The sequence below is a fragment of the Chrysemys picta genome, chromosome 20 (genome assembly GCF_011386835.1).
Source record: "Chrysemys picta bellii isolate R12L10 chromosome 20, ASM1138683v2, whole genome shotgun sequence".
Lineage (NCBI taxonomy): Eukaryota > Metazoa > Chordata > Testudines > Emydidae > Chrysemys > Chrysemys picta.
This window is the reverse complement of record NC_088810.1, coordinates 4,333,714-4,351,010: the sequence shown is the minus strand read 5'-3', so window position 1 is coordinate 4,351,010 and position 17,297 is coordinate 4,333,714. Positions and strand designations below refer to the sequence as shown.

At 49.5% G+C, this 17,297-nt stretch overlaps 1 protein-coding gene across 1 annotated transcript in view; it reads right to left on the bottom strand.

Moving 5' to 3' along the window:
• Positions 1-16,770, bottom strand: part of LOC103306859 (sialic acid-binding Ig-like lectin 13) — a 55,429-nt gene extending 38,659 nt beyond the window's left edge. The window contains exon 1 of the mRNA XM_065574642.1: positions 16,448-16,770. Within this exon, the coding sequence (XP_065430714.1) occupies positions 16,448-16,688 (241 nt within the window). The 5' untranslated portion in view covers positions 16,689-16,770. The remainder of the gene's footprint in view (positions 1-16,447) is intronic.
• Positions 16,771-17,297: the final 527 nt, after the last annotated feature.

Sequence of the window (17,297 nt, the reverse complement as noted above, 5' to 3'; positions counted from 1 at the left end):
ATATAAAATATATCCTAAAATAGTAGTCAATGTATTTATATATCAGTGTATGTGTGTGTGCACTGTCTATATGTACTCTCTCTCTCTGTATATATATGTGTGTGTGTGTAGCGTGTGCGTGCGTGTATGTACAGTACAGACTAGTTTATGCGCGAATCCGCTTAACGCACGGTAGCTCCATGCTTTCCAGTGCTACCTAGGAAACATGCGAGACTCATTAACACGTGGTACAGGAAATGGCTATGTAGTGCTACATATTAGCTCATTAACTCACTGACATAGAAATTGACAGGAAGTGTGTAGCGGAAACACGTTGTATGTCTTTACCAATATTCATAAAGACGTATCTAGCACACTTAGTCATTGTCACGCTAGAGGGCAGAGGGCAAGTGTCAGCGTTCCTTGCAGAGTAGAAGAAAAGCTAGCTGCAATACATCGAAGAAATAGCGGAGAAATCCAGTGCAAAGTTTCAAAAGCTATTGGGATTGCTGAATCTACTCTCCGAGGATGGCTAAAAAACTAATCTAAACTGAATGGCTTTGTACAAATTATCGATTCTGCCATGGGGCTTAAGGGAAATCTTGAGCGCTATTCAGCAAAACCACAATAGACAAAGCCATGCGCACGTGGTTTGCTCAGGAAAGGCTGGAAGGAATGCCGCTAAGTGGCCCAATTCTTCAAGCCCAAGCAACAAAATTTGAAAATTTAAGAGGGGCTGAATCATTCCAAGCCAGCAAGGGGTTTATAAGTCATTTTTAAAAGTGTCATGGCCTAGCACAGGTATCGATTTCTTTTGGCATGTGCTAATTACAATCCTGTATCTCCAGTGGAGTGTATCTTGATTCCTGATCACAATTGCTCTTCCTAATTTGAAAAACATATGGAAATAAAAAGTGAGTTTTATTCCTATTTGCAAGTTTACAGTTTCTATGATTCTCAGACATGTCTAGAAACCAAGGATTCTGCTGCGTTTGGACCAATCCAAGCACATAGTAGGTGTCACTGTAACACAAAGACAAACAATCGATTCAGCATTTCTCAAAGACTGAACACTTGCTTTCATGCTAAGATCTGGCTTTGTGGTAACTGCATTGTCTTGCAGGATCAGTATCACCTGGTCTGCTCTGTTCTCGCACCATAACCCCCTTCTGACAACAAAAATTACTACACAATCGCAGGAGGGGTGATCAAAGTCTGAGGCCATTGGAGCCCTGGGCAGTGAGGCTTGGGATTTGGTCCCAGGCTACAGGAAGTCTAAGCCAGCCTTGGTGACCCCATTAAAATGGGGTCATGACCAACTTTGAGGTCCTGATCCACAATTTGAAAGCCACTGCTCTAGAGGGTATGGTATTGCGCTCGTCACCGGGGTATCTGGACGCCTTGCGGTCATCACAGAAAAAACCAAGTCATCCAGGGCCGTCATTAGCCATGGGCAACCGGGGCTGGGATGGGTTCGGTCACAGAGACCCCTTTGGGAATGTCACCTGATGTGCTGACTCTACCTCAGAGCCCATTTTCCCTGCCAGCTTGGGACTGAAGAAACCTGAGCCAGACATGCTAGCCTGCTGCAACACAGACCCAGGGTCTGAACCACGCCCTCAAAGCTGAGCACATGCTCCTGTCTCCAGTACCCAGACACCCAGTTCCCAATGGGATCCAAACCCCAAATAAATCCATTTTACTCTGTATAAAGCTTATGAAAGGTAAACTCGTGAATTGTCTATTCTCTATAACACTGATAGAGAGATATGTACAGCTGTTTGTTCCCAGGTATAAATCACTAACTCTGGGTTAATTAATAAACAAAAGTGATTTTATTAAGTATAAAAATAGAATGTAAGTGGTTTCAAGTAATAACAGATGGAAGAAAGTAAGTTACCAAGCAAAATAAAACAAAACACACAAGTCTAACTCAAATACATCAAGAAACTGAATACAGGTAAAACTCACCCTCAGCTATGTTCCAATAAGCTTCTTTCACAGATCAGACTCCTTCCTAGTTTGGGCCCAATCCTCTCCCCGGTTCAATCCTTGTTAGCTCCAGTCCCCTGTGTTCTGTTCCACCCCCCATTTATATCTTTGGCACAAGGTGGCAATCTTTTGTATCTCTGTGTCCCCAACCATCCTTCTAACTGGAAAAGCACCAGGTTAAAGATGGATTCCAGTTCAGGTGACATGATCACATTTCCTGTGAGCCCACCTCCATTCCTCCAGGACTGGCCCGCACCTATGCAGTGGAGACTTGCAGGTGAACAGAGCCATCTAGAGTCAATTGTCCTAGTCAATGGGAGCCATTAAGATTCCAAACCACCATTAATGACCCACACTTTGCATAATTACAATAGGACCTTAGAGATATGCTATCTATTCCTAGATTCAGGTACAAGAATGATGCATTTGTACAAATAGAAGGAACACACTAAGTAGATTATAAGGTTTGTAATAAGCAACAGAGGGTCCTGTAGCACCTTTAAGACTGACAGAAGTACTGGGAGCATAAGCTTTCGTGGGTAAGAACCTCACTTCTTCAGATGCAAGTAATGGAAATCTCCAGAGGCAGGTTATAAATCAGTATGGAGATAACGAGGTTAGTTCAATCAGGGAGGGTGAGGTGTTCTGCTAGCAGTTTGAGGTGTGAACACCAAGGGAGGAGAAACTGCTTCTGTAGTTGGAAAGCCATTTACAGTCTTTGTTTAATCCTGTTCTGATGGTGTCAAATTTGCAAATGAACTGGAGCTCAGCAGTTTCCCTTTGGAGTCTGGTCCTGAAATTTTTTTGCTGTAAGATGGCTACCTTTACATCTTCTATTGAGTGGCCAGGGAGGTTGAAGTGTTCTCTTACAGGTTTTTGTATATTGCCATTCCTGATATCTGACTTGTGTCATAACTATAAAGGGAAGGGTAACAGCTGTCCTGTGTACAGTACTATAAAATCCCTCCTGGCCAGAGACTCCAAAATCCTTTTCTCTGTAAAAGGTTAAGAAGCTCCGGTAACTTGCTGGCGTCTGACCCAAAGGACCAGTAAGGGGACAAGGGGGGAAGGCTTTTGTTTGTGTTCTTTGTTTGGGAGATTGTTCACTCTTGGGACTGAGAGGACCAGACATCAATCCAGGTTCTCCACATCTTTCTAAACAAGTCTCTCCTATTTCAAACTTGTAAGTAAATAGCCAGGCAAGCTGCCTTAGTTTTCCTTTGTTTTCTCAACTTGTAAATGTACCTTTTACTAGAGTGTTTATCTTTGTTTGCTGTACTTTGAACCTGAGACTAGAGGGGAGTCCTCTGAGCTCTTTAAGTTTGATTACCCTATAAAGTTATTTTCCATACTGATTTTACAGAGATGATTTTTACCTTTTTCTTTAATTAAAAGCCTTCTTTTTAAGAATCTGATTGATTTTTCCTTGTTTTAGATCCAAGGGGGTTGGATCTGTATTCACCAGGAGTTGGTGGGAGAAAGGAGGGGGATGGTTAATTTCTCCTTGTTTTAAGATCCCAGGGGGTTGGAACTGTATTCACCAGGGAATTGGTGAAAGGTTTCTCAAGGCTACCCAGGGAAGGGAATTAGTTTTTGAGAATGGTGGCAGCGGACCAGAACTAAGCTGGTAGTTAAGCTTAGAATTTTTCTTGCAGGCCCCTACATTTGTACCCTAAAGTTCAAAGGGTGATACAGCCTTGACATGGTGGCAGAGCGGTGGGATTCATTTTAAACCCAAAAGCCAGTAAGATGTTTTTTTTCCTTCTAGCTGCTTGGAAAGCAGAGCTGAAGGTAGATGCATATCTTATCTCTCCTTGCCTGAAGGCAGAGGTGTTAAGTTTTTTTAACAAGGTCCTTTGTTAAGAGAAGGGTTCAATTAATGAGCAAACAAATGACTGGTAAAAGGAATTTACAAGTTGAATTGTTTTTTTTTTCTTTTTACATCCTCGGGAGTAGCTAGTTAGAAAGTCTCTGTTAACTCAGCAGCAGCCAGAGCCGAGTACATCCCAGTTTCAGTCAACTGCAGAGGGGGTGACCCAGCACAAGAAAACAGGAAAATGACTACCAAAGAAGTAGCTAAAAAAATAGAACTGGCCAAACTAGAAGCAGAAGAAAATGAAAGAAAACATCAGAGACTGCTTCAATTAACAAAACTCAAGACAGAGCAGAGAGAAAGAGAAGAGAAAGCCAAAGAGGAGGCCCACAAGAGAGAAATGGAGCTGAAAGAAAAAGAGATGGAGGAGAGAGAAAAAGAAAGGAAGCATGAACTGGAAGTAGCAAAGGCTAGGCCGGATACAACAGCCAAGCCTAACAACCCCTCTCCAAGTACCACTTCCCATCCCAGAAAATTCCCACCTACAAGGCAGGCGATGATGCTGAGGCCTTCTTAGAAAATTTTGAGAGGGCCTGCCTTGGATACAGCATCCCTATAGACCAGTACATGGTAGAGCTGAGGCCGCAGCTCAGTGGAGGTGGCGGCTGAAATGCCTAAGGAACACATGAACAGTTATGAACTTTTTAAAAACAAGGCCAGACTCAGAATGGGGCTAACACCCGAGCATGCCCGTCGGCGGTTCAGAGCCCTAAGGTGGAAACCAGATGTGTCATTTACCCGGGATGCCTACCACTTTGACAAAAATTGTGATGCCTGGTATCAGGAGCAAATGTTAAATCTCTGGAAGATCTGGTTTCCCTAGTAAAAATGGAGCAGTTTTTAGAGGGTGTTCCTGAGGAAATAGAAAGGTACATCCTAGATAGGAAGCCCAAAACTGTAACCAAGGTGGGGGAGATTGGAGCCAAATAGGTGGAGGTGACAGAAAAGAAAAAAACTAGTAGCAGTTGGAGCGAATATCAGAAGGGGCACCCCGAAACCAAACCTTACCACTGGGGACAACCCAAGGCCCCACCCACATCCCAAGGGAAACCCCAGACGCCTTCTCACCCCACCACACCAGTCTCCACCAACCAACATCGCCCCGGTGATACCTTAGCAGGGCGATGTTTTAAATGTAATGAACTGGGACATATAAAGGCTCACTGCCCCAAGAACCCCAACCGATTACAGTTCATTACACCACAATCACACCAAAGATCCCCAGACCCAGATGCCTCTCTCATACCCTCGGAGCAAAGGGAAACCTTGAGAGTGAGCGGAAAGAAGGTTATCGCTTGGAGGGACACTGGGGCCCAAGTTTCAACTATCCATGAATCCCTAGTGGACCCCAAACTCATCAACCCGGAGGCTCCAGTGACAATTCAACCCTTTGTGTCACAGTCTGTAACCTTGCCTACAGCCAAGTTGCATGTCCAGTACAAAGGCTGGTCAGGAATGCGGACTTTTGTGGTCTATGACAATTATCCCAACCATGTGAAGCTAACCAAGAGGGTGGGAATAGTCACCCGCAGCCAGGCTAAGCAAGCTTTCACCCCCATCCCTGTTCCTGAGCCGTCCACCAGGGCTCCGTCAGTGTTACCAGAGACCCAAACAAAGGTGGTGGAACCGGATCCCCTGCCAACGACTGCAACAGCCGTAGTGGATCGAATCCCAGAGACCCAGCCAAAGCCAGTCCCGGAACCGGAACTGGCAACGCAACCAGCACCAGAACCATTGCCAGCACTGAGTCCAGCGCTTGCAAACCCGTCTACAACTCCAATGCCAGAGGGCACCAGCGAACCTGACCTGGCAGAAGCAGCAGATAACCCTACCCAAGAGGCTCAGCCAGAGCCTGAGATACCACATAGTGCACCAGTGGACAGCGGTTCACAGTCAATGGAAACAGCCCCAGCACCTGCATCGCTTCCAGAGGGACCAAGCCCCAGTCCACAGTCCAAGGAGGAACTGATGTCTCCAGCATCAAGTGAACAGTTCCAGGCCGAGCAGGAAGCAGATGACAGCCTTCAGAAAGCTTGGGCGGCGGCGCGGAGCACCCCACCGCCTCTCAGCTCTTCGAATCGATCCCGGTTTGTTGTAGAACAAGGACTTTTATACAAGGAGACTCTTTCTGGTGGGCACCAGGAAGACTGGCATCCTCAAAGACAGTTGGTAGTTCCCACTAAGTATCGGGTAAAGCTCTTGAGCTTAGCCCATGATCATCCCAGTGGCCATTCTGGGGTGAACAGAACCAAAGACCGGTTGGGGAAGTCCTTCCACTGGGAGGGAATGGGCAAGGACATTGCTAATTATGTCCAGTCTTGTGAGGTGTGCCAACGAGTGGGAAAGCCCCAAGACCAGGTTAAAGCCCCTCTCCAGCCACTACCAATAATTGAGGTCCCATTTCAGCGAATAGCTGTGGATATTCTGGGTCCTTTCCCAAAGAAGACACCCAGAGGAAAGCAGTACGTACTGACTTTCATGGATTTTGCTACCCGATGGCCGGAAGCAGTACCCTTAAGCAACACCAGGGCTAAAGTCTGTGCCAGGTATTAACAGACATTTTTGCCAGGGTAGGTTGGCCCTCCGACATCCTTACAGATTCGGGAATTAATTTCCTGGCAGGGACCATGGAAAACCTGTGGGAAGCTCACGGGGTGAATCACTTGGTTGCCACCCCTTACCACCATGAAACCAACGGCCTGGTGGAGAGGTTTAATGGAACTTTGGGGGCCATGATACGTAAATTCGTAAATGAACACTCCAATGATTGGGACCTAGTGTTGCAGCAGTTGCTTTTCGACTACAGAGCTGTACCACATCCCAGTTTAGGGTTTTCACCATTTGAACTTGTGTATGGCCGCGAGGTTAAGTGGCCATTACAGTTGGTGAAGCAGCAATGGGAGGGGTTTACGCCTTCTCCAGGAACTAACATTCTAGACTTTGTAAGCAACCTACAAAGCACGCTCCGACACTCTTTAGCCCTTGCTAAAGAAAACCTAAAGGATGCTCAGGAAGAGCAAAAGGCCTGGTATGATAAACATTCCAGAGAACGGTCCTTCAAAGGAGGAGACCAAGTCATGGTCTTAAAGGCGCTCCAGGCCCATAAAATGGAAGTGTCGTGGGAAGGACCATTCATGGTCCAGGAGCGCATAGGAGCTGTTAACTATCTCATAGCCTCCCCCACCTCCAACATAAAGCCTAAGGTATACCATGTTAACTCGCTTAAGCCCTTTTATTCCAGAGAATTAAACGTTTGCCAGTTTACAGCCCAGGAAACAGATGATGCGGAGTGGCCTGAAGGTGTCTACTATGAAGGAAAAAAGGATGGTGGCGTGGAAGAGGTGAACCTCTCCAAGACCCTTGGACGTCTGCAGTGACAGCAGATCAAGGAGCTGTGCACAAGCTTTGCACCAATTTTCTCAGCCACTCCAGGACGGACCGAACTGGCATACCACTCCATTGACACAGGTAATGCTCACCCAATTAGAACCCCACCCTACCGGGAGTCACCTCATGCCAAAACTGCTATACAAAGGGAGATCCAGGACATGCTACAGATGGGTATAATCCGCCCCTCTAAGAGTGCATGGGCATCTCCAGTGGTTCTAGTTCCCAAACCAGATGGGGAAATACGCTTTTGCGTGGACTACCGTAAGCTAAATGCTGTAACTCGTCCTGACAACTATCCAATGCCACGCACAGATGAGCTATTGGAGAAATTGGGACATGCCCAATTCATCTCTACTTTAGACTTAACCAAGGGGTACTGGCAAGTACCACTAGATGAACCCACTAAGGAAAGGTCAGCCTTCGTCACCCAGGCAGGGGTGTATGAATTCAATGTACTCCCTTTCGGGTTGCAAAATGCGCCCGCCACCTTCCAAAGACTTGTAGATGGTCTCCTAGCGGGATTGGGAGAATCTGCAGTTGCCTACCTCGATGATGTGGCCATTTTTCTGATTCATGGGCAGAGCACCTGGAGCACCTGAAAAAGTCTTCGAGCGCATCCGGCAGCAGGACTAACTGTTAAGGCTAAAAAGTGTCAAATAGGCCAAAACAGAGTGACTTACCTGGGGCACCAGGTGGGTCAAGGAACTATAAATCCCCTACAGGCCAAAGTGGATGCTATCCAAAAGTGGCTGGTTCCAAAGTCTAAGAAACAGGTCCAATCCTTCTTAGGCTTGGCTGGATATTATAAGTGATTTCTACCCCACTACAGCCAAATCGCCGCCCCGCTGACAGACCTAACCAGAAAGAAACAGCCAAATGCAGTTCAGTGGACTGATGAGTGTCAAAAGGCCTTTAACCAGCTTAAGGCAACACTCATGTCTGACCCTGTGCTAAGGGCCCCAGACTTTGACAAACCGTTCCTAGTAACCACAGATGCATCCGAGCGAGGCGTGGGAGCAGTTTTAATGCAGGAAGGACCAGATCAAGAATTCCATCCTGTCATGTTTCTCAGCAAGAAACTGTCTGAGAGGGAAAGCCACTGGTCAATCAGCGAAAAGGAATGCTATGCCATTGTGTACGCGCTGGAAAAGCTACACCCATATGTTTGGGGACGGCGTTTCCAACTACAAACAGACCATGCTGCGCTACAGTGGCTTCATACCGCCAAGGGGAATAACAAAAAACTTCTTCGGTAGAGTTTAGCTCTCCAAGATTTTGATTTTGAAATACAACACATTTCGGGAGCTTCTAACAAAGTGGCTGATGCACTCTCCCGGGAAAGTTTCCCAGAGTTAACTGGTTAACAATTGTTCTTGGAATGAAACATATTGTTAGTTTTTATATAATCAGTAGTATGTCTAAAGGTACATGTGTCTTATTAACTCTGTTTTCTCCTAGAACTCCAGGAAGAAATCACAGCCACTATAGAACCGAATGTCCAACACTATCTGTGATTTGGGGGGCGTGTCATAACTATAAAGGGAAGGGTAACAGCTGTCCTGTGTACAGTACTATAAAATCCCTCCTGGCCAGAGACTCCAAAATCCTTTTCCCTGTAAAGGGTTAAGAAGCTCAGGTAACCTGGCTGGCATCTGACCCAAAGGACCAATAAGGGGACAAGATACTTTCAAATCTTGGGGGGGGGGGGGGGGAGGAAGGCTTTTCTTTGTGCTATTTGTTTGGGAGTTTGTTCGCTCTTGGGACTGAGAGGGACCAGACATCAATCCAGGTTCTCCACATCTTTCTAAACAAGTCTCTCCTATTTCAAACTTGTAAGTAAATAGCCAGGCAAGCTGTCTTAGTTTTTCTTTGTTTTCTCAACTTGTAAATGTACCTTTTACTAGAGTGTTTATCTTTGTTTGCTGTACTTTGAACCTAAGACTAGAGGGGAATCCTCTGAGCTCTTTAAGTTTGATTACCCTGTAAAGTTATTTTCCATACTGATTTTACAGAGATGATTTTTACCTTTTTCTTTAATTAAAAGCCTTCTTTTTAAGAACCTGATTGATTTTTCCTTGTTTTAGATCCAAGGGGGTTGGATCTGTATTCACCAGGAGTTGGTGGGAGGAAGGAGGGGGGATGGTTAATTTCTCCTTGTTTTAAGATCCAAGGGGTTTGGATCTGTATTCACCATGGAATGGGTGAAAGGTTTCTCAAGGCTACCCAGGGAAGGGAATTAGTTTTTGAGAATGGTGGCTGCGGACTAGAACTAAGCTGGTAGTTAAGCTTAGAAGTTTTCATGCAGGCCCCTACATTTGTACCCTAAAGTTCAAAGTGGGGATACAGCCTTGACAACTTGTGTCCATTTATCCTCTTGTGTAGTGACTGTCCAGTTTGGCCAATGTACATAGCAGAGGGGCATTGCTGGCATATGATGGCATATATAACATTGGGGGACGTGCAGGTGATTGAGGATAAATGGACACAAGTCAGATATCAGGAATTGCAATATACAAAAACCTGTACTTTGACACCATCAGATCAGGATTAAACAAAGACTGTGAATGGCTTTCCAACTACAGAAGCAGTTTCTCCTCCCTTGGTGTTCACACCTCAACTGCTAGCAGAGCACCTCACCCTCCCTGATTGAACTATCCTCGTTATCTCCATACTGATTTATACCTGCCTCTGGAGATTTCCATTACTTGCATCTGAAGAAGTGAGGTTCTTACCCACGAAAGCTTATGCTCCCAATACTTCTGTTAGTCTTAAAGGTGCTACAGGACCCTCTGTTGCTTTTTTACAGATTCAGACTAACACGGCTACGCCTCTGAAGCTTTGTAATGATACCTTACAAGAGATCTTTTGCATTAAGCATATTCCAGTTACATTATATTCACACTTATACACATATTTTTATAAAGCATGATGGAGTGTAACGACACAGGGGCACCTCCAGAGCAGGGGTGCCCCTCCCCCTGCTGGCCTCTGCAGCCCTGTGGCTCCTGCTCCCTGCCTTGGAGCTGCCCCGGCCAGCTACTCCTGGGAGCTTCCTGTCTGCTGTAAGGAGCAGGGGGGAGGGGCTCTGATGTCAGGCTGTCCCCTGTCCTCCCAATGTACCCCATCTCCGCAGAGCAGGTGGGGTGGGGGGACAGGGTTCACCGAGAGTGGGTTGGTTGTACTAGCAGCTGCTGCTGTGTCTGAGGGAGCTTTCCTTCAGACTGCTACGACCTGCTCTCCTAAAGGAGCAGCATGCGGTCTCGCACCCATTCCCCCAGCTCACACACACCCGCAGGTCACACACACTGCCTCTTTCACACTCACCCCACCCAACATATACTTGTATTGCTGGTGTTTCTTGTTGTTACTTCCTGCAATGTACATACATGCTCTGTAACTTTATTCTTTCAAAGTGCCGTTATTTGAGTTTTTTGACGGGTCTCTGCATTTCATAATTTTATTTCTCTTTTATGCTTACATTGAATTATTTGAGCAGTGAGTTCTAAACTGCGTAACTTGTCCTGGCTGGAGTAATTATCATTATTGTTGTTATCATATTGTGCTTTATCATTCATTATGTAAAATTGTAGAATCAAATAATAGCATTCTCCTAGAATGGAACTTTAGCTTGTACTCACTTTAGTAATTCCAGTTTAAAAAACATTAGCTAAACACAGAACTTTAGAAAGTGGGCAGATAAAAGTAGCTTATTTTCAAATTGTATTTTTAGTTATATCTGTAAATTAACTTAAAATTTGCATGCAAATAACTGCAATTCCATCTATGATACCAATAGCAATGATGGAGTCAAATGTTAGTGAGTCACATACATGATTGTGGTCGGTAAACAGAAATGCCAAAAGAATTAGAAAAATTAATTCCCTTTCTTAATAAAAAAGAAAAAAAACTTTAATCACATATGTTAAAATTACATTTTTAGTGAAAAACAATTGACTAAAATCGAGGAGATAATGGCAGTAACACAGTGTGTCAGTGTAAGCAGATTTTATTTATTTCTATTTATCTCTACTAAAGATGGTGTGTGAAGTATCAAACGTGTGTTTCGGATGTGGGAAAAAAACGAGTCCTCACTCTGAGGTCGGTTGCAACATGTCAGAGGCAGTTTATTCTCAAGCAATATCGCAAGGGGGAGAATGCACAACGGCAGGTCTCCCAAAAGATAAACAATGAGGGCAAGCATTGATACCTTTTGTGACATACAGTAATGCTCAACAACTGCAGTTTGTTTATACATATTCCTTCCTGATTCCTTACTTTCCTCAGCAATTTCTGCTACAGTCCGTGTTCCGTTCTTATCTAACACAAGGTTGAAAACCAGCATCTCTTACAGTTCTTTTCCTCTCGCTCAGGCCCTGCTTGGAAGTCTCGCGTTATTAGCTGTTAGAGTTAGCCTGACTCTTGCTCTTCCCGGAAGACTAAGATGTCGGCTCTTTTTCCAACTTCCACACCGATATCTGTGTTAAAGCTCCAGAACTGACACCTCAAGGCTTGGGATTGGGAATATCTTGCTCTATTATCTCCTGATTGTTCTAAATTGACATATAAGCTTTAAATGTGGTTTTAATTGGTGTTTGTATCTATTTTTTCTTTCTTTATATAACAATTAGATACAGAGCTCCTGTCAGCTAATCCCTAAGTTATTATCTGCAAAGCCCCGAGAGTTTTCAGGTGCCTAAGGAGTCCCTCGAATCATGGTTATACTTTCCTCCCCCGCCCCAAATCTGAACTAGTGCCCACACCCCGGATGAGCCAGGAGTGGCCAGGGGGCTGCAGGAGGCCGTGGGCTCTGGTGAGATTCAGCCCACGTGTGACAGCGCGAAGCCTTGAGCTACATGCCAAGAATCAGGCACCTCAAGCCGCAGTAGCAGCTCAGGAGGATGGTAATACCCCATGTGCCAGTCCCCCCTGACTACTGCGCTGCTCCTGGCGGTGGCGTTGCCTTCAGAGCTGGGTGCCTGGCCAGCCCCCACCAGTATCAGGCCGTCCTGCCAGAGCTTAATTTAAGCCACAGCTGAGCTCTGGCATCTCTTTCAATACAAATTAAACACCGTGGGAGGCAACGGGGCCCATTGGCCTCACCCAGAGTGGCAGTCCCCCACCTGAGGTCTCATTCTCTGTTTCCTCAGTCCCTTGAGTTTCTAATTCCTTGTCGGCTCTTCAGTGGCTGAGGAACAGCCCTATCTACATGCCAAACTCGGGCACAGTGGATTCCCTGACCCCCGGCCTGTCCTTCCTTCTTCCACGAGAGCAGCAGGGTGTCCTGAGAGAGAAAGAGAGAGAGATTCTGGGGTATGTAAGTGGCTGGCAGTCGGGACAGATAGATAGATGGATGGATGATGGGTGGTTGTATGGGATGAATAGATGCATAGACAGGTGGGTAGGTACATAGTTGGGTGGGTGGGTGGATAGAAGATAGGTAGGTGGGTAGATTGGTGGGTAGGTATAGGCGTAGGTGGGTAGATGGGTGCATAGGAACGTTGTGGGTGGGTCGGTAGCTGAATTACCCTCTGTAATAGAGCAGGGTGAGGTAATAGGCCAGGAAGAATCCAGTCGCCACGAAGACGAGTTTGAAGCTGATTTCGATAAATGCCCAAGTGAGGCCACCTGATGGAGCTAAAGAAGTTGAGAGTCTGGCATAGATTCCTGCAAACCCTGCCCCGAGCCAGCCAGCTTCCCCCCCATCCCCACTCCTCTTCTAGCTCAGGGTGCTGATGGCCTCATGCCCCTGGGCCCAGGAGCTGACCTGCAGGGCCCCGCAGGAGCCCTTCACAGCCAAGGGCTCCCCGTTCACCTGCCACTGGAGCCAGGGTAGGGAGTGGGAGCACAGGGAGCAGCTGCAGCTGATGCTGGGCCCCTGGCGCTGTCAGGACGAGTTCAGCCCGGTCCCTGGCCGGGGGCTGTCTGGGGAGCGCAGGAGACACAGCAACAAATTAATACTCAGAGAGTGAAACCCTGGGGCAGGGAGTTTCCCGGGTTAAACCCACACACACCCATGACAGGGAGTTCCGTGGGTTAACCTCACTAACGCTCAATGAGCAGCTCGAATGTCCCCAGGGTACAGCTCTCCTCTCTCTGAGCCCAGCACACGTACAGCTGCCCATCCTGGGCCATCGCTTGGGCAGCTCCAGTCACAGCTGATTCTCCCCGACAGGGAGGGCACTTTCGAAGGCTCAGCACCCCCTCATCCAGCTCGTGACGGAGCAGAGGAACTTCAGGGAATCACCCTCCCGGGCCATGAGCTGTGAGCCTCTTCCCAATCTCCCCAGCACAGTTCCCCCCACTAACTCTCCACCCCACTCCCAGCAGCACAGCATGCCCCACTGATGCCCTGCCCTGCTCCGTTTGCATATTCAGGCCTGGCTGGCCGACCCATAGGAATTCTTTGCCCAGAACCAATACTCCCCAGCGTCCCCTCTGCTGAGATTCAGCAGCTCTAGGATGCCAGCCCCTCCCTGGCCCTCGGCCAGTGTGGAGACGTAGCCAGCTCTGGGGTTGGAGCACAATCTTGGTGACTTTCCATGGCAGCAGATCTCTGTCGCAGAGATCGGTCCCTGACCCATCCCATCCCCACTGCCCAGTGCCCCCTTAATGCCACCCCAGGGACTGGAGACCAAGGGAACCAGGCCTACTCCCCCCACCACCTTCTATACAATCCTATGGCATCCCTCGGGATCTCCCCTCTGGGCACGGCCCAGCCTGGCCCAGCTGAGTCTGGTGCCTGGCCCTGAGCACGGGCAGAGCGTGGCTAGGAGGCGCTCGCTGATTCCCGGGGCTCACAGCAGGGCCTCTCACCAGGGCCTCGGTTCCTGGTCAGGTTCCTGGTGATATTGGGGTGCCCGGTCGGGTGTGTAACACAAACCAGACAGGGTGGATCAGGGCGGCTGGACAGCACCGGTGGCTATACAGGCACCCCTCACCCAGCGTGGAAACGTAGCCAGCTCTAGGTGGGTGCACAATCTCGGTACCTTTCCATGGCAGCAGGTCTCTGTTGCAGAGATTGGTCCCTAACCCATCTCATCCCCACTGCCCAGTGCCCCAAACTGCCGCCCCGCGGGCTGGAGACAGAGGGAACTGGGCCGAACCTCCCACCATCGTCCCTACAGCCCTGAGGCTTCGTTGGGCTCTCCCCTCCGGGCATAGACTAGTCTGGCCATGGGCGACATATGAAATGCCAGCTCAGAGAGGCTAGCCCTTGGCCCCACCCCTTCTGCCAGAGACCACACCCCCACTGGAGTCCGGAGCCCCCCCACCATGGCTCTGGCCCCCCTGAGCCAGGCCTGGGCCACCAGAGCACCCCGGCCCCAGAGCACTGGGCAGGAGGGAGGCGTGGCACTAGCCTCCTGGAGTCCCGGGCCACAGGCCGACCCCTCTAACCCTAGCCCCGGCCCCAACGCTGCCAAGCGGGAACAGCATGGGCAGTGAGCAGGAGAGGACCTGGGGGCAGAGGATGGGTGGGGCCACGTAGGGCTGTTTGGGGCAGCTCAGCTTCTCCTGGCCTGTGATATCCACTGCCCATGAGCCTGGCCCGGTGCGGGCAGAGCGTGACTAGGAGGTGCTCGCTGATTCCTGGGGCTCGCAGCGTGGCCTCTCACCGGGGCGTCTGTTCCTGGTCAGGTTCCCAGTGGTGTTGGGGGGCCCAGTCGGGTCTGTAACACAAACCAGACAGGGGGCATGAGGGGGACTAGACAGCAACGTGGGGGGGGGTTGTCGCTAGCGATCACTGAGCCTAGACATGGCCCCTCGCTGTGAGCTCAGCTGGGGGATGGGAAAGTTCCTGAAGTGACACAAGACACGTGGGCGTGGAAGGGAAGCAACAGACCCGACTGGGCCTGACCCAAGAGATGCCCGACAGAACCCAGAGGCCTGGTTAGGCTGCTCCGGGGAACCAGAACCGTGGGAAATGGAAACCCAAGGGACCAAAACTGGTTGGTCACAATTGGGCCTAATTGACAGAGTCACTAACGAGGGGCAGGGCTGCTTCAGCCTGGATACTTGAGCGAGCGTCACCAGTGCCACTGTCTGCCGGGCTCCTGGGCATTCAGCGTCCTGCTCCCGAAACGTGTCCTCCCCAGGGCGGGACAGAGCCAGAGGTCTACGTAACCACATTCCCACCCCCAACCCAGACCCAGCCACCACCAGGGACATCAGACATGTCCCTCATGGGTACTTTCCCTTCCCCCCTCGGTTCGTCTCTCTGTAGCCCTCTCCTTTCACCCTCTGGCTTAGCTGGTCAGGACTGGATATTTTGCAGCCCGGCTGCGCCCAGAGGGGCGGCTAAAAGTAACACGTAGAACAGCTGGACTCTGATACTGGCTGGCCAGGCCTGGCAGGGTCCATCCACGCTTCCCTCAAACCCCACAGCGCCGAGCCTCAGAGCCTGGGTCCGTTGGGTCGGGCTCGGGAGCTCGGGCTGCGGGTCTTTGATTGCAGCGCGGACGTTTCCTCCGAGGTCTGTGTAGACGTTCGGGGTCGGACTGGGGCCTGGGCTCAGACACGGGCAGGGGATTGGGGTGTTGGTTCCTTCTAAATCTCCCTCCGGCTGAAGGGAACAAGGGCCGTCCATACACTGATGCCTGATTTGATCCTTCACCTTGCAAAGGTGGCCGCTGATTTTCCCTGTGCCCTGGATCTGCAGCGCTAGGGTCACAGGCTATTTAATGGGGGTTTGCCCTGGGGCAGGGCGGGCCGAGGTCTCTGGGCACCGAGCCCAGAGAATGTTTAGTGCCCTATGGTGACTCGGTCCCATTAATGCTCTGCCCCATATAAAGCATCCACTGATCCCGGCAGAAAGGGGAGGGGGTGGAGGAGACATGGTGGGACAGCCTGGGGGGATCTCAGGGAGAACTCGGGTGGCTGTTGTGAGGGAAAATCCCAACAAGGGGAGATTGCAATGGGGGGGGGGGTGGATCACAGCACAGGTGGATTCTGGAGCCAAGGCAGATCGGGGGTAGAGAGGGAAACCATAACCAATGGGGACAAGAAGGGGTGAAGATCCCAAGGGAGAAGGGCTCCAAGGCGTAAAGGGAAAGGGCCTGGAGTAGAATTGGCTGAGGGTGCATGGTGCGGAGTGGGTATCCCAGCACAGGGCTGAGTTCTGGGAGGGGCTGGAGAGCAGGGCTGGGGAGCCCAGGGGTGGGGATCCCAGCATAGGGAGTTTGGGGCCGGCATGGAGGGGCTGGGTGGGTCACTCACAGCTGACATGGAGCCGGATGGTTCTGCTGGTGGAAGGTCCCCGTGGTGGGCTGTAGGTGACGGTGCAGATGAGCTCTTTGCCATTGTCTCCCAGGCCAGGCGTGAAGCTGAGCTCGGAGCTGTGGGCCCAGGTGCCGTTCGCCAGCTGGGCTGAAACATTCCGAGCTTTGTCATTGAATGGCCCCGTCCAGATGACTTGGGGAGGGAACCCGGAGCAGCGCCCAGGGGCGGTGCAGGTCATAGTCACTAGCTCCCCGGCCAGCAACGTCCCTGGCAGCCCCCGTGCTGGTGAGATCTGGATCTCTGGCTCCTCTGTCAACTCTGAGACATGGGGAGAGTGGAGAGAATCACTCGGGGACATGGGGCATTTGCCCTTTAGGGCCTCTGGGTCTGATCCGGCCCCAGGACGGGGACTGGCTGGCTCAGGGGGGCTGATGAGCAGTGTCATAAATATAGAGGGAAGAGTAACAACTTTATGTATCCAATTGAATAAAATCCCTCTTTGGCAGCTGTACTAAATCACCTTCCCTGTAAGGGATTAATCCGCTCAAATAACCTAGTTGGCACCTTACCAGAAGGACCAATGAGGAAAGAAGATACTTTCAAATCTGGGGGGGTGAGGGGAGGATTTGTTTGTTGCTGTCTCTTTGTTGTTCCCTCTCTGGACGGAGGGAGAGACCAAGCAGGTACAACGTCTCCTGGAAATATACCTGGAATAATAGACCTAAACCCACAGAAATTGTAAGTAGGCAGGGAAAGGCGTTGGTTATCTTCTGTTTTAGCTTCTGAATTTTCCTATGCTACAGATGTAGTTTGATTCCTGTTTTTGTAACTATGAAGCTGAGCCAGA